The sequence below is a fragment of the Calypte anna genome, chromosome 24, assembly GCF_003957555.1.
Source record: "Calypte anna isolate BGI_N300 chromosome 24, bCalAnn1_v1.p, whole genome shotgun sequence".
Lineage (NCBI taxonomy): Eukaryota > Metazoa > Chordata > Aves > Apodiformes > Trochilidae > Calypte > Calypte anna.
The window spans coordinates 5,405,618-5,422,947 of NC_044269.1; the positions used below are offsets into that span (position 1 = coordinate 5,405,618).

Genomic DNA, 17,330 nt, shown 5'->3' on the forward strand with positions numbered 1-17,330 from the left:
TTATCTTTTTGGCCATTTTGTTTATTACAGGCTTAGAGAACCTGCCTTATTTTGGGGAGATGCACTTTAATTAGACAGGAGACTAAAGAGAGAAATAAAGCAAGGGAGAAAATGATGCAATAGAGAGCAAGAGATGAGGACAAAGTGATGTCCTGAGGAGGATGGGTGAAAGCTTTGGACTCTTCAGCCCCTGGATCAAATAAAATCTGGCTTCTTACTGCCCCTGCCCCCAGCTGCTGTAGAGCTTTTTGCTTTAGCAGCTCAGGTGTGTGTGAGACTGAATGTGCTTTTGTCCTGGATCAAATTAATTCTGCTTGCTTCACGTTTACTTGGCTGCTTTTTATTGGGCCTTCTCTTCGAGTTCCTCTGGGGTAAGTACAAGGATTTTTCAGGCTTCCAGGGTTTTGCATTGGTAGTTTGCAACTTCATACTTCAGTGACTCATATCTAAGAACTTAAACACTGTAAGTACAAAACAGGAGCTCACATATTGTTTTTTCAGCAGCCGAGCTCACTTGGCACCTGGGAAGCAGCAGACACCTCAGCTGGGATGCAGGTCTGGGGCTTGGGATCCAGTAAATATTGCTGGGAGCTCCCAGCCCTAATTATAACCAAAATACAGCTTTGTTTCTACCAGGGCTGACTGGCTGTGACAGTCTGAAAGGGAGAGCTCAGACTGCAGGAAGGATTTTAAAATGTCTCCTTGAGACATGGGGCAGAACCTTTATCAACATGAGAGATGCTGTAAATCCTGATGAGTGAAATGATAGGTTTTTTTTCTAGCACTGTTCTGGAGGCTTAGGGTGCTGGCTCCATCATTAAGGAAGAACTCAGACTTTGTATGGGGGAGGATGGAGCAATCTGAGCACAAGCTAAACCAAGCAATTAACTTTGTCCTGCACCCAGCACAAAAGGGCACAAATTCAAAATACATCATTTTGACAAACTCTAGGCCAGGTGTTCTTGGCTGCTGTGCACCTAGCCATGACTGTTACAGCAGCCAGAGCCAACATCTGGCTGGCTGCTCTGCTTACCACTGTCAGTGGGAAAGAGAAGCCTGTTCCAATGGGAATAATTTAGAAAAATGACAAAGGAAATGTCTTATGCCTCACAGCACCTCTGCCACCTGTCAAGTACTGATGTACCACATGGGCACTTCAGTGACTGTCAGTGCCTGCAATCATTACCTTTTTTTTTTTTTTTTTTTTTTTTTTTTAATTTTTCTAAGGAACTACAGAGGAATTATGAAAACTAGGAGGAAAAAAGCTGCAGTGCTCTTTTCCTCCTGACCTTTTACATCTATGCGTCAATGTTTAATTTTGAAGGCTCTCTTGTTCTAGTCACTGCTTTCTTATTGCAGGCAAGCAGAATTGATGGGAATATTGATCAGCTTCTAATGAGTTTTAAAAGAAAAAATGAGTGTGACTCAGCATAGTGAGGTAGCACAGACTGATGTGTCTTTTTTTTTTTTTTTTTTTAACTGCTACCAATACATCTTTTTGAGCTTTGCTGTTTTATCCCCTGCCCTGCACAGACTGAGAGTTGCTCACTGTGTTTTATTGCCTGCAGGGAAGGTGCCTGCCTTTCTCTGGCTCTGGTCACATCCTGCATCTTCATTTAACTTCTGCAAAGGTCAGATTTCTGACAGGTGAGTCCTTCCTCTCTCTGAGCTCAGAGGCAGATGCCAGCAAAGGCTTCTCAGGATGCTCCTTGCAGCTCCCCTCTTGCCTCCCACTGCTGCTCCCAAGCCCTCCAGCACCATCTACAGTCCTCTCTAGGCTGAGATGCTCCAGTGCCACCAGTAAAAGGGCAGCTGCTGAGGCAAGATTGGGCTGTGGGGGTATTTGCAGCCTCATCCATTGTCTCTCTGCTCTCTGGACTAATCGATAAATGAAATAAATAAAAAAAAAATTTTAAAAATCCAAACCAAACAACCCCACCCCAGTTTTCACACCAGCTGACTGGCTGCAAGGTGCCAGGCTGTAAAAGGAGCCTGACCTCAGTAATTTGTACCAGGCACCTCATGTCCTGGTTCCTGTGGTGCTGGGGGTGTCTGTCCCCAGGGAGCTGAGAGCTGCACCCACTGCCCAGCTCAGCTCTGTGGCACAACACAGGCTTCAGCTGAAACCTGCAACACTGGGATGCCATGAAATATTCAGAGGAGTTTCCTCGAGTAAATGGCATTAAAAATTCATTGATATTTTGAGCAACAAGCCATCAGCTGTATCTTCTGGGTGTGGAGAAGTATGTAAATAAGAAACCTCTTTCATTAGGCAGTTTCAGTCTGCTTCAGCTGCCTTTTGGTTTTAGGACAGGCTGGAATGGGTCCTCAGCCTTCTCTCTTTCCAGGAAGGGAAATAAGGCTGCTAACAGTCCAGGACATTTTGTGTTGCTATAACCCTAACAGAACCCCCAGATAATAGCAGAAAACATGCTCAGTATAAATAGTTTATTAAAGAAAATACCAAATTACATTTCTGTAACAATCCACATGAGAGAAGGAGTCTTCTCCAAAAGATGTGGGTTTTTGGATTGCTATGTGTAAAGGGACAGGGGATCCCATGAGACTCAGCATTAAGGGAACACTCTCAGCCTTTAGATAAGTTACTTGGAGGGGAAGAAAAGAAAATGCTGGAGTTTTAAGTGCAGTCTGATTCGGATTCAATATTTCCTTGCTGCATTCCCATGCACTGGACTCAGCCTGACTGACAACTTGATGGGACTCAGTTCTGCAATGACTTAGTTCCTAGCTGTGCTTCAGGCCCTGCACAAATGCTTCAGAATGAACAGAAGGCAGACAAAAGCACAAACAAAAAGGGTTCAACAGGTAGATAAGAGATTAAAACATTGAGGTCTGTGATGAAAACTTTTGTAAGCAGGTTTTAAGCACTGTAGGAAGGACTTAGTGCCATGTCTGCAGCAACTGACCTATCTCTGGGCTATGTTTTTTTTTTTAATGAATGCTCTTGCTGAGTTTTTCCGTTAAGAAATGTGCATTTCTCAGTCTCCAAACACAGGCTTTTCTAATTTAAAAGATAATGCTATGGGTGCACACTTTGTCCCCTTTTTTATTCATTTACGTTTCTCATTATTCCTAAAGGACAGAAAAATTACTGCCAGAAATACATCAGATGCCAGACTTAACTAGTTCAAAACAACAAAAAGGTAAAGGAAGGAGCTGAACTGGCTTCTACAGCTGGAAAAGGCTGAAGAACTCTTAAGTTGATTTTAAAGTATTTTCCATGAGAAATAAAGCCATGAGGAATTTTGCTACTTATGTAAAATTCTGACTGGGTAAAGAGTTCTCTGGGAACAGGAACTCCTCCCTAAACTTTCACTCTCTTGAGGTCTGCTCCTCAGGGAAACCCGAGGTGGAAAAAAGCAAAGTTTGGCACTTCAGCATTCTTAGGTGGATATCAAAAGCTATCAAAGTGTGTGGGTTTCACGTGTAGTTTGCTGGGACAGAAGAGGTAAGACACAAAGGGGCTATGTGCCCACTGATGTAAAACTGCATAGATAAGACTCACTACTGAGAAACAAAAATCCCTCTACAAGACCCTTAAGGAAGCTTGAGATGACATTGTACAGCACCTTGAACGAGAGGTCCCCCTGGCAGGGGTGCCTGTTCTCACCAAGAGATGTTGGATTCAAAAAGTTGTTTCCCTACTCTGGGCTTAACAGGACAATGAAATCCTAGAGAATGGGAATTACCAAACATCACAAAAAGCATCTCCTCCTCAGCAGGACTGTACAGCCCCCAGCTCGTGAAGGAAAGCTTTGAACACCTCTAGGGGAGCATGGCAGGAGGCTGAATTGTCAAGCCCAAACTCCACCTGCCTGGCAGATGGAGCATAAGCAATGAGTGTTACCCACCTTCACTCTTCTGGTTTTTTTATACCAGTATAAATAAGGGTAAAATTTTAAAAAAATTGGAAGGCTGTTTGCTCCTGCTTTGTCAGAAGATGCACTGTGAGGGTGTAAACACAGAATTACTTAATTTTGGCCAGTGCTGCTGCTCTCCTTTCTGTGTTCTGGAACAGGGCTCGGATCAGACTCTTCACTTCAGCTGCAGAGAACTCAGCTGCAAGAGGCCCCTTCCCATCAGCCCACCTACAAGGGAGAGAAAGACCTCAATTTAACCAAACTGCAAAGAAATGTCAGGTGAGAGCAAGCCTTTGGGGCACTCATTACAGTAGTCAGTCTAAAGGCAAACCAAATCCAATTAGCAGTCTGTCAGCTGTCTGCAACTTGAGTCCAGCATTGTTCAGTGAGGTATATTATAAAGCAACAGGGTGCAGGGGTGATTTTTGCCCTCATTATGAACTGTACCTTTCCCTTCTCCAAAATAAGATTAAATCCTGCCTGGAAAACTCCCATTCACCTTCCCAGCAACAGAATAAAAAGCAGGTTTTCCCTGGTGGAAGTGGAGAAGAGAACCTTGGGTGTCTCGCATGGTTCCATGAGCAGGGGGCAGGAGTTGCTTTCTCTGTGTGTTTTCTCCAGGGCTGGAACCTTTGGGATTCAGCCTGCTGAGGACAGGATGCTTGCCATGGAGGTGTATGTGTGAGGCAGCTGTGAAGAGGGGATGTCTAGCTTCTCACAATTCATGGCAGCTAAAGTGATAGAAGTAATTATGCAAATCCTCATGTATTATTCAGATTAATCCCTCTTGCAAGTTACAAGAAGCAAGACCCAGCATCTAAAGAAGCAGGAGCTGATGATGTGGAACAACTGCAGCAGCAAGGCACAGCTAACATTAAAAGCAGCAGGCAAGATGCCAGGCTGCTTACCATGAAATACTCCTGAACCTGGAGAGCTGAGGGGGATGCACAATCACTCTGCTGCTGGCTGTCCCATGGCACTTGGTCTTTTTCCATTTACTCACTGACTTTTCCTTTGCAGGAGGCAGCTGAATATGTGAGCAAGCTTGAATGGACTAGAAACACATGGCCAGAAACAGCCTGGGAGCAGTTGTCTGATCCTTGTTATGGGTGATTGCCTTTCATCTGAACAGTCCCCTAAGCACAGTGCCCTGCTGATGTCAAACCACTTCCCAGCTCCTTCTTATTGTGGTGAAGAGCTAACTGAAAAGAAAGAAAGGAAGACACCTACTGGTCTACTATTTCTTGGAGGTTGGCTTGCAAGATGATCATCAGCTCTTTGAAGGTCATCCATTTCTGCACATAGACTGGAACTTCCTCTTGGTACTTCTTATTTTTGTCATCTTCAGGTAGTGGGGTGAAAACTTGGGGTCCTTCCTCCACCATGGTCCTGCAGAGGGAGTACAACCTATCTGCATCTTCTGTAGAGATATCCTGGGATTGAACACATGTTAACAGTTAGATTTTTGGAGTGGCAAGCAGTAAATGAATTGAAAAACAGGTGGCTGTGTGCATGAAGGTGAAAGTGGTTTAGATCACATTTAACATTCTTGAGCTAGTATAACTTATTTGATGAACTCCTGTGTCAGGAAGTTCTCAGTGATTGCCTCAGGTTGTGCTTCTGAGCACTGATTCTTAGTGCAAAAGCATTTTGTTGTGAAGCAGAGATGTTATGACAAAGGTCTGAACAGTTTATAAGGACTTGCTCAGGTATTGCCAGCCCAAAGATGAAAGCCAAGTTTATTGGCAGGCACAGCCTGAACAAGTGTCCTGTAAAGCAGCTGCTACAGGAAAATAGGACTTGCTGGCCTGCTGCACAGTGGGAAGGCTCTTTGGATGTAGACTACAGCTAGAACAGATGCACTATCATATTTCTGTTGTTTACTGTAAAAATGTATTTTAATTAAGAATTGGAATAGGATAGTTGTACCTGACCCAAGGTAACTTATACAATCACTTATACACAGTAGTGGGGAGCTAAATGGAGATTTAAAGAGGTAAGAATTTTACTATGAAATGCCACAGGTATTTTGGTATCTCGTGCCTAGATAGGATGGGGAGGTTCACAAGAGATGGACAGGCAGAAGATGTATCAGAAGAGATGAAGGTCACAAATGCAAGGTGTTGACACCACCCAATGCCTGGCATGTCCTGTGCAATTACCTCTAAGGCAGCAATCCTGGTGACAATCTCTGAGAGAGCTGTGTTCAGTAAAGTCCCCATAGCCTTGCAGTATACATTGACTGGAAGCACATCTTGCCAGACCTTTCCCAGTCTTTTCAACTGATGCAATACCTGTAAGGTAACAGTGATGTGTTATCTATCTGTTAGCAAAAAGAACATTGAGAGGCACCACGTGATAATTTGACTACATAAAGTCAGAAACCAGTTGGAAAGAAGCAAAAGGCAATGAGTTGTTGCATGGAGTAACATTCCTGGGAAAAACTGCAATATTTTTCATTTACAGAAAGGCTCATGAAGAGTGTGGTAGGTCTTTTCCTTGAAAAATGAAAAACACCATGAAGGTACTACTCACAAAAGTTCCAAGGTTGAGAAGCTTTTCATTTCAACTTGGAGCAACTGAACGTGGCATACTTCAGTTTTACCAAAAGACACAAGCCAGGAAAAAAATACAAATCATGCCAGAAAACTCCTTAGAAAAAGTCCACTCTGCTGAAACACTGCATGGTTCTCAGGACTGTGCACCTTCCCCAGGACAGCAGCTACAGACAGGAGAGATGTTTGTCTCTGATTGATTGCTTACCTGCCTTATTGCCTTGTTTGCTGCACAGTAATTTTCCTCATCATCCATATTAGAAAAATTCCTGGCACTTGACAGCCTCTCCAGGATTTCCCCTTTCTGCACTCGCATCTGGGCCAGAAAACACTCCATCCCTTTAGGAGGAAAAAACAAGCACAGAGAAGCAATTAAACAATTACTAAATTTGCTCTGCTGATTTGCAGACTGTAAGTGCTGAATTATGAACTTTCTATACAGTTTTAGTTTTCAAGGAATTTCCAGTCTCTAAACAGTCTTGTGGAGCAAATTTAACCTGGCCTAGTCACAGCTGGTTAGTTCTTGCACAGCTTGAGTTGCTCTGATGCTTTTGTAAAAGAGCTGGGTAGCAGAATTAGTTATGGATGACAGGCTCCTGTTAGGCTCATGGAAACTTATCTCAGAATTTGTTTCAATGGATTAAGCTGAAGAAAACACCAAAGGACTGAGCAGCAGATTCCAGAATAGCCAAGTGTCACGACACGTTGCTGGATAACAAACTGGTTCTTGTAACTATGTGTTGGACAAGAAGAGCTGGGGTTCAAATACTACCCAGGATATGTTGCAATACTGAAAGGTAAAATTACCAAGTCTCCTAAAACCAGGCACTAGATCTACAAAAGTGGCTGCTCCATCACAGGGGATGCTGGTCAGGCGGTACCGGAACTGGTGTCCCAGGGTGAGCAAGTGGTGAGCAATGTACATGCAGTTGTTGTGGTGAATGGCTGCCAGCTGAGGTAATTTCTGAAGGTTCTCCCTGTCCCATGGAGGAAGAGAAAGGGAAGACATTTATTTATCTCCACCTGGCTCTGTTAAAAAGCCCTACCCTAAAGACATTCATGGCCTGCCTCAAAACTGTGGGCGACGCCTGATGGAATGAAGGTGTTTAACCTCCTGTCACATCCACACTGTAGCTTGTAGGGAAGGAGTTTTGTGGGTAGTGAAACAGTACATCTGCCTTCAAACCATGTGTTATATCCATAGTGTTTCTAGTAATGGACTTTCAAACAGGAAGATGCCCTCAGAGCAAAGTTACAGTGAGGAAAAGAGACAAGTCCAGTATGTGCTTCCACTCAATTGCTGCTCTTTTTTACAGGAAAAATCCCTGCCCCAGACCTGAGGTCAGAGCTACATGGCTGGACTCAGCTTTTACAAGAACTACAACAACCTGCTTGGTCATAAGACTGCTGACTCAGGAACTCTCAAGCACCTGTTTCACTGCAGGTACAATTTAATAATAGATTAAGAGCACTGGAGGAAGCCCTTGGAAATTCTCTGGTGGTGGTAGACAAACTGGGGACACGTGGGGCTGTTCAGTAGCATTGCTCTCTCTCCAAAACAGGCCTTAGGAAATACACACACACACTTACTTGTGATATGTTGGCACTACATCATAGAACAGCTGGAATATATTCCTCACAGAGTAGAAGAGCTGTATACAGCTACAAGAAAAATAAGGTTTATGTTAGCTTGTCAGTGGAATTAACATCTTGTTCACAAATGATTCTCAACCTTCTCCAAAACAAGGTTTCTTTAGTAGTAAAGCATTGCCACAAAGAGGAGGCTGTCAGGTTCAGCTGTAATGCCAACAAAGGCAATGTTCTGAAAAATTCACTAAAGCTGTGATGACCTTGTAGTTTTGGTGTGGAAAACAAGCTTCAGACCATGTGTCAGAAGGGAGAGATATAAAACACCAGGAACAAAGGGGACAGTGGCCCTTCTGCACCATGTGTGTGGAAATAATCACTGACACAGAGCACTGAAGGACACTCAGGACTGAGGGAACTCTACTTTAGAGTTGTGGTTGCCACTTTCTTAAAGCAGACTTTTTAAAGCAGTATATGGGTTCCTCAAAACACTCTGAAGAGCTCTGCCAGACACACGGCTGAAGCTCTTTGCTTTCAAGCAAGAACCCATCTCTGAATTAATGCCACTGCTTTGTAATTTGGTTTGAAAGAGAGATTCAGAAGGCTGCTTAACCTTCAGTATTCCAGGGAACAGTCTGCAGCTGTTCCAGCTGTGCCAAGCTCAGGGATGCATCCTCCAGCCAAACAACAGTAACTTTAACAGACCAATTCTTTTCCTTTAAAGTTCTTTTAGCCTATTAGCAGATGTCTGGTGCTGCCAAAAGCAGCAAGTTATCTGACACCCCAGATAACCAGTTCCTACCACTGATCTGTGCTGGCTGTAGCCTCCACCAGTGTCTGATAAGCCAGCTCCATCAGCTTCTCCACTGATGAGCTGATGCGGCACGCGGGCAAGGAAAAGGTGTGCTGGCTGAGCTTAGTCTCATTCCCCAAATGTCCTGTGTCGTTGTGCAGGAGCTGAGAAGTTTTTTGTGCTTTTAGGTGGCCTGCCCCAGGATCAGGAAGCTTTGGTAGGGCTACACAGGAATCAGGTGAGATCTAAGGGAAAACAAGAGACAGGTATAATAACATTTAAAGCCTACATCTCCTCTTATGCACATACACGAGCCAGAAAAGTCTACACAACCAAACTTCAAGTATTTTAAGGAATATCTTGTTAGTGAAATACTGTTAAAAAAGGGTTTAAGTTTTGGTTTGCCAAGATTCCCAAATAATTAAGAATACTCAATGCTCCATAAAACCGACCAGACTGTTCTAGACAAGTTGTCTTCAATAGCTCAGCTACTTTGCCAAATAGAAAAATGATGTATTTCATCAACAGTCACCTTTACAGTGTTGTGTATTTCTGAGGTCATCAGGTTTCTGGCTGCCACAATCACATCCTGGCACTTCTTGTTAGCAAAATGGGAATTGACATTACGGGCATATTTCAGTAAATCAGTTGTGTCTCCTTTCAAAAACTGCATGGTCTTCAAGGCTGTTTCAAATTCCTCTGTGGATTTAATCACCTGAGGAAAGCAGACACATATTCTACATTAAGATGGCTTCCTAAAATTAAAATTGGGTATAAACTCTTCAACTCAGCTGACCAGAAACACAAGCCACAACTTAACTAAGAGAATTGCACAACTCTAGATGAGTGAAACAACCATTTTGTTCAGGCTGGCCATCTGGCATCTCCACATAGTGGATCTGAAAGATTTTTGAGACCTACCTCTATATATTGCTCCAGTTTGCTGCTATTGGTTGGGATTGAATTCACCAGGCAGTTCTGAATGAGGCAATCTGATAACTCTCCCCATATCATCTCACCCAGCAGTTCTGCAAGTGTAACTCTGCAATCTTTTCCATCTTCTGCAGGCTGCTCAAGAGACATATCTGAGTTCAAGAGAACAGGAAAGGATTTTAATACACTTGCTTCCTGGACCAGACACTTCACCAGCTCATTCAATCATTCCTGTCAAAACAGCATCTATCAAGTGTTCCATAATCTCATAATGGAGGTGTCTTCTTATCCAGGCCATGTGCTGGGCCTGTGGAACTGCCCAACCAACCAGAAGACACTTGGATTTATGTGCACACTGAGCACACTTTCCCAGCACATTTATATATCATGAGATGCAAAGCCACAGAATTCAGTGCTGCTTAACAGCCAGATATTCCAGAACACTTGTGCTCCACTTACATGAACAAGGTAGTGATCACAGTTTAATTTTAAAAGGGAAAAGCTACCTACTCAGCAGGTATTTGTGGAGAACTTCAAAAACAAGCTTGATTTTGTAAAAAACTTCCATAGGAGAGGAATGATCCAAGCTAGGCTCCTCAGACTTAAAACGTAGGATGAAGACATCTGACTGTTCCTCTGTGAATGGCTGAAGAGATGGGTATGAAATCAGTGGCTTGAGGATGTATTTCAGCAACAACTGACCTGAGAAACACACAAAAAGAATTGTTTTCCAGCTGCAGGAAGCAGGCAGCTTGCTCCAGGGAGGCCCAGCCATGACTGTTTTGGATGTAGAGGTTCTTCACACAAAGTGAAAGAAAAGCTCTATCAATTTGCTGTATCAGGACACAGCTAATGAGGTAAAATGCTTGCTTTGGTTTCACTGATGACCATTTTACTGAAGTAAAGCACATTTGGAGGCCTAACAAAAAGCAGCATCTTTAATGTAAAATGAGAACCACCTCAAACTGCTGGAACATGAAACCCTGTCCTGGATCTGCCATGATTCCTCTTATCAGCACCTGAGGATGCTGAAGCCCAGAGGCTGCCTGAAGCCAGCAGTCTTCCTCTTAGTAGATGAAGAGGCTGTAACTGGTAAAAACTCTTCAGACCATCAAACCCCATACCCACAGATCAGAGCAGTATAAAGGAGCAAACTGTCAGGAAAGGATAAATAATTTTCTGTTCACAACAACATTCACCTCATGCTCAGTGCTAAACCCAAGTTGAGAGAAAGAGGCACTGCTGAAATGTTTGATCTTGATATTCCCCTTAAACCAAGTCTGAACTCTTACCCACTTGGGCTACTATGTTTATCTGGATTCAGAGCCTTACCAAAAATTTTAAGCTTGGTGTGCAGTTCTCCTAGGACAGCAAATGCCTGCAGCACAGAAGCCACAGGGGGGCCAGCAATCTCCTCCTCTTTTGATGGCACTGTGTGTAAGTGCAGTTCTGAATGCATCACTGATTCCAGGCTGCTGCTTTCTAAAGAAAAAGAAGAACCATCCCTCTGTCAGTGTGGTCTGAGATACTGCAGATCTGAGAAGCTACTGCACTACTCAGCTGGCAGCTAAAGCAATATTTTACCTCTCCCCATTTCCACAAAACACAGCTCTTGTTAAAGAGTGTCAGAGGGTACAGAGCTCCTTGTGTTAGAATTCAGGACAATGGAATGAGAATCAGTCTCTTACAGTGATCCATAATAATAAATAAATAAATTACTGTATCTTTTCTCTTGCTTAAAACCAGGTATTTCAAATAGTGAAGCCAAACCAGTGGAACCATTCAGGGCTGGTGAGTACCTTTTGAAGGTGGAAGCTTCCATACAGCCAATTTCTGCCATTCTTCTCCTAGATGATAGAGCATGTTCTGTGTCTGCACTGTCAGCTCTGTGCCAAGTGCTTTCAGGATCTTCAGCTCAAAGCCCTTGCGGGATTTCAGCATTTTCAGGCTGCTGTGTGCCTGGTGGTAAAGACAGAACCCAAAACCTTGGTTACTGATGCCCCTGCTAAGAAAAAGCATCTTGAGAAATGTATTGGAAGTCCAGATGAACAGTACAAGAGTAAGGAGTCATTATTACCTCTTTCAGGTGCTGAGCTGCTGCAACATACTTCTTCTCCAGCAATGCAGTGTTGTACTCTTTAATAGCTGTATCAAACTGCAGTGATCAAACACATTCATGTCATTATGTGTCTGTTATTGGACTACAATTGTTAAAACAACACAGCTAGAGACAGGGGAGCTACAGACAGCTGCTCAAAAGAAAAGCCCAGAGTAATGCCACAGACAGAGCACCAGCAAGGCAGACTCGCCCTTCATCATTTTAAGCTGCTCCCCCTCCTCACCTCCTGTAGCTTTTTCAGAATACTCAGAACCAATGTGTCTCGCTCCAGCTGCTGCTTCAATTCAGTAAATTCAGCAACAGCGATATTTAGATCTCTCTGGACCTAAAATAACAAAATTTTCAGTGAATTTACAGCAAGCAAATGTTGTCAGACACACTGAAAGTTAGAACAACATGAGATTTCAGGTGTTTCTGTCAGTAGAATAATTTGGTGAGAAGGAAAAAGGTTCAATGCATATTACTGCTTGTTAGACAGATCTTTATAAGCACTGGAAACACTCATAAAATTCCCTTGTTACATTACAGGTTTTTTTAAGGGACTGTGAAGAAACTTGGTCTCAAAAGGAGTTCAGTTTTCATTTCACACAGCAACATAAACTGCAAGGACATGTAACCTGTACTAAAAGGTAATTCTCTGTTCAGAACCCCAGAGTGGCTCTGCAATCTGGCCTGCAGGACCTTCTCACATTCTCCTTCAAGGCTTTGGTGAATGTGCACAGTGATGATTTAGGTTCCTGTTCTGTCCCAAATCACTGTGGGACCAACCCTCAGCCAGTCTGTGTCACACCTCACTGCAATGCACAAATCCCACGTTTCACATCCTTTTTTTCTGGAGACATGTGGTGCTTTTCCAGCTGTCCAACAGAGGGCAAGCCCTTAGTGACAGCTCCTTCCTTACACACCTCTGCAGCCTGTGTCACTGGAAGGCATTTTTGCAGGATGAGGGCATCCCGGGTTCTCAGCCAGGAGTCCTCCTTCCCTGCCCCTTTAATCCGGGTGTGTGTGTGTTTGGGATGACACCGAATGGAGCTGTCACCTCGTTCTCAATCCCAGCTCTCAGCAGGTCGATGTTGTTGGTCAGCTCCTCCACCTGGGACACCAGGTCCTCGGCACTCTGCATGCTGGGCAGGAACTCGCTGTACTTCTTGTTGATCATGGTGCAGACTTCTCCCTGCGGAAGAGGCAGCGCTGGGACACCCACCCCTCCTCCCCGATCGGTCCTCGGGAGCGCCGGTCAGAGACCCTGCAGATCCCGGTGACACTCCCGATGCTTCTCCCCGCCCTGAGCAGCACCGGGAATGGACCGCAGCCCGGCACGGATGCTTCGCACAGCCCGGAACCCGCACAGCCGGGAACGGCTGCACCGCACAGACCGGGACGGAGGCTCCGCACATCCCGGGACGGCTGCACCGCACAGCCGGGAACGGCTGCACCGCACAGCCCGGGATGGAGACTCCGCACATCCCGGGACGGCTGCACCGCACAGCCCGGAATCCGCACATCCCGGGACGGCTGCACCGCACAGCCCGGGACGGGTGCTCCACTGGGCCCAGGAGGGGTGCAGCCCCCCAGCCTCCCCCCCATTGCCGGCCCTACCTTCAGCTCCTCCACGCGGTGGGAGAGCCGCCCGATGCGGGTGCCCAGGTCCTCCTTGCTCAGGCGGCCCGAGCTGGCCAGCACCGCAGCCACCAGCGATCCTTCTGCCGCCATGGCCGCGCTACCGCCCCGCCCGCCGCCGCTCGGCACCACGGGACGGGGCGGGACGGAACCGCTACGGCGGCCGCGGGGGATGCGGGGGACATGGGGGGGGTACGCGGTGACATGTGGCTGCGGGGGGGTGGGCGGGTGTCTAGTTGTTCTCCCCTGCTCTTCCGTGGGTGCTGTTGTTGTCCCACAGTCCGTGGTTTTTTTTCTCTTGCTGCCCCGGTGTTAGGGTGGCTCTGTTTTTATTCTGCCCGTCTCTTCGTTTGCTCTGATGTGAGCAATTTCCCCGCGAATTTCACTTATTTCGGTGACTAGCGCGGTGAGGGGGCAGGCTCAGAGCACTGAGCCACCCCCCGGCTGCTGGGGGAGGGATGGAGGGGATGCTCCAGCCCCGGCATCCGGTACCTGACAAAGGTCTCGGGGTGACTGCGATCTGTCCACATCCTCCGAGAAGGGGAAAGAGCTGACACCGCTCTGTGCCATGAGGAGGAGACAGATCCTGGGTACCTGGGCTCTCCTTGCCTGCCTGGCCATGGCCAGCTGGAACGTCCGAGGTAGGTCCCCAGCTGTGGCTCGCTGCTGAACCCATGGCTGAAATGGGGTTGGGGGTGGTGGTCCCTGGAGGTCCTGAGTCCAGGACTAGTTTTCACTCTTTTTGATCTCTAAACTACGCAGAGCTGCATTACTGTAACCACCAGTTAGACACTGGGTTCCTTTTCTACTGGGAATCATAGAATCATACAACTGGCTGGGTTGGAAGGGACCTCAGAGATCATCAAGTCCAACCCTTGATCCACTCCCCCCGTGGTTCCCAGCCCATGGCACTCAGTGCCACATCCAGGCTCTTTGGAAAGATCTCCAGACACGGAGAATCCACTACTTCCCTGGGCAGCCCATTCCAATGCCTGATCACCCTCTCCAGAAAGAAATTCTTTCTCATCTCCAACCTAAACCTCCCCTGGCACAACTTGAGACCCTGCCCTCTTGTCTTGCTGAGAGTTGCCCAACCCCCCCCCTGGCTCCAACCTCCTTTCAGGGAGTTGTAGAGAGTGATGAGGTCTCCCCTGAGCCTCCTCTTCTCCAGCCTGAACACCCACAGCTCTCCCAGCCTCTCCTCATAGGGTCTGTGCTCGAGTCCCTTCACCAGCCTGGTTGCCCTCCTTTGGACCTGCTCCAGGACCTCGATATCCTTCCTGAACTGAGAGGCCCAGAACTGGACACAGTAATTCTCTTTTTGCAGTTTTTTGTTAGTGGTGGTGTTTCTGCTGCTCAGGGATCAGACGAATGGGGTTGCCCTCCACAGCATCCCTCCCCAGGAAGGAGATCTCTGAGGGCTGAGAACTTGGCTGTGAAGCTTTTTGCTCTCCTTTTTTTTGTTTTACAGGACAGAAAGTAGTTGTGAAAGAAGCCAGTGGGAAGGTGTTCCTGCAGTGTGTGTTAAGCAGCCCAGACCAAGTCAGATGGCGGAAGGATGGGACTGTGATAGGAAACATGACACAGCTGGACTTGGGTTCAGCTTATGATGATCCCAGAGGCAGCTACACATGTGAAACAGGAAATGGAGAGATGAGCAGCCCTCTCCAGGTGCACTATCGAAGTAAGTGTTGAAAACCCATTTTCCAGAGCCAGAACTCCTCGGAGTTTTCACCCAAGTAATTTTTTGAGGGAGCTACTAATTTCCCAGAGTCTTTGAGGGTGGTTCTAATGGTTTGTGGGAGTCCTGACACCTCCTGTGTTAGGTTGTCCTTGGGCTGCACATTCCCCTGCATCTCGTGCCTGGACCTGACAAGTCCTGGATACGGTTCTGCTTTCAGCATTTGTGTTCTTTTGGGCTTCCAGTGTGCCAGAACTGCATTGAAGTGGATGCTCCCACCATCTCGGGGATTGTGATTGCAGATGTTGTTGCCACCATTTTCCTGGCAGTTGCTGTGTATTGCATCACTGACCAGGACAAGGGACGCCTGTCAAGAGGTAAGGGGAGGGCCCTGCTGGCTGCCCGAGGGTGGGGACTGGAAGTGCCTGAGCATCTCCAGGAGATGGTGGTACCTGGGGGTTTCTCATCACTGCAAGGTGCAGGCAGAGCCAGCACGCAGCGTGTCTGTGTGAGCACCCTCCCTGTCCCTACCTCAGCTTCCCAAGCAAAGCCACCAAATGCACAAGGTTCACCAAAATTTCATCCTAGAGACAGCAGCTGCTGGCACAGGAACCTCTAAGGCCATGCAGAAGCTTTCCACTGAGCCTCCCAGAGGATGTAAACACACAGGGTGGAAAGCAGGGAGCCATTTGGGTTTGTTTGCAGTTGTTCACCACGCTGTCCATGTCTGCCCTGATCCTTGACCACCTTTTTTCTTCATTTAGCTTCTGACAGGCAGAACCTCATCGCCAATGAGCAGCTCTACCAGGTAAGCACAGGCATGCAGAGGTGTGTTTGTGGGCATCACTCTGCTGAGTGACCCAGAAAATGGGACCAGCTCAGCTTCCCTTTGCCTCTCTGGGGTTGCTAAGCTCTGTGTGCAGGGAGGGAAATCATGCTAAAAGCTTGGAAAGGGAGAGCTGGCTCAGCTTCCCCTGTGTCTTCCCTCACAGGGCTGGACAGACACAGTTATAGCTCATCTTGGATTTTTTTTTCTTCCTAGCCTCTGGGTGAGCGGGGTGATGGACAGTACAGCCTGCTGGCACCTGCCAAAGCCTACAAGTGAAGTGGGAAGATGCTGAGGCCCTTGACTCCTTCCCACAGGTTACAGAAAAGCCACAGCCATCACCCTGCCCCACTGCTGCCTTCATCAGTTCCCTGCTGGCAGAAGGCAGCGTGGGGTTCTGCCTGGATAGCCCACCAGCTCTTTGCCAAGGTGGACTGCTTGTAGCACTCTGCTCTTGTCCTGACCTCCTGCTCTCCTCTATCCCTCTCATTAAAGATGAGTCCATCCCAGAGCCTCCCTGCTCCATCGGTTGTGGTGAGGGGTGTGGGGGGAGCCCCTCTCTGTGCCCTTCTCTGAAGCTGGGGAGAGGAGATGCTGTGAAGGGAGAGGGCTACCACTGGCAGTAGCAGAAGCTTTGTCTCCTTTGATTCCCCTTCCAGAATGGGCAGCCAGGGATGCCAGGAGCACAGGGACACTTGGCAGGCTCTGTGTCACCCCTGAAAAGCCTCAGTGCCCAGGACAGAGCTGAGAGGCTGGCAGGAGGGAGGTCAGGAGGATGGCAAAGTCCCTGTTCCCTGACTCTGAACAGAAAGAGCTCCTGTGGTCTGGTGATGGCCAAAACAGGAGGCAGGATAACTGACAGGATCCAGCTGGGTGGTATGGTTGGGCTGAGGAGGTGTCCCTGGAGCACTGACACTTTGCAGAAGCTGAGAACATCACCCAAAGTGGTTTTAGAGCTGCTCTGGGGTAAGTGCTCTCTGTTTTCTTGCAGTCTCCTCTCTAGATCTCTCATACCTTGTATGGTAAACTCAGCTGTGCTGCCTTTGAAACCACATCCTGCAGGGTGAGCACAGCAATCCAAAGCATGGAACTTGCTGGGTGTTTTCTCCCCAATCTGAAACTCAAGGGTTAAACCACCCCCAGCCCCCATCACTGTGCTGTTTCCTTTCTTCAGAGCTGTTGCTCTGCCCGACAACAGAAATGTGGCTCACTCAGCCACTGCTGCAACAGAAACGTTCCCAGGTATCACAGCATCTCTTGGTCCTTCTGAAGTTACTCCCTGTCCTGTAGCTGCTGCTTTGGAAACCACAGCTTTAAAAATCAGGCAGATTTAAA

The 17,330-nt window shown here is 47.0% G+C and overlaps 2 protein-coding genes across 2 annotated transcripts; one reads left to right on the forward strand and one right to left on the reverse strand.

Annotated features, from left to right (window-relative positions):
• Positions 1-2,659: 2,659 nt before the first annotated feature.
• Positions 2,660-13,591, reverse strand: ZW10 (zw10 kinetochore protein). The gene is made up of 16 exons (XM_030464850.1): positions 13,468-13,591; positions 12,908-13,042; positions 12,092-12,193; positions 11,827-11,904; positions 11,549-11,708; positions 11,082-11,231; positions 10,260-10,451; positions 9,738-9,901; positions 9,349-9,531; positions 8,826-9,061; positions 8,027-8,098; positions 7,244-7,413; positions 6,645-6,775; positions 6,044-6,175; positions 5,112-5,314; positions 2,660-4,109 (listed from the first exon to the last, which is right to left on the reverse strand). The coding sequence occupies exons 1-16, from the start codon at positions 13,579-13,581 to the stop codon at positions 3,989-3,991; spliced, it is 2,343 nt and encodes a 780-aa protein (XP_030320710.1). The 5' UTR covers positions 13,582-13,591; the 3' UTR covers positions 2,660-3,988.
• Positions 13,592-13,726: 135 nt separating this feature from the next.
• Positions 13,727-16,498, forward strand: LOC103527264 (T-cell surface glycoprotein CD3 delta chain). The gene is made up of 5 exons (XM_008492436.2): positions 13,727-14,129; positions 14,960-15,172; positions 15,415-15,546; positions 15,934-15,977; positions 16,212-16,498. Exons 1-5 carry the CDS (start codon positions 14,057-14,059, stop codon positions 16,272-16,274), a joined length of 525 nt encoding a protein of 174 aa, XP_008490658.1. The 5' UTR covers positions 13,727-14,056; the 3' UTR covers positions 16,275-16,498.
• Positions 16,499-17,330: the final 832 nt, after the last annotated feature.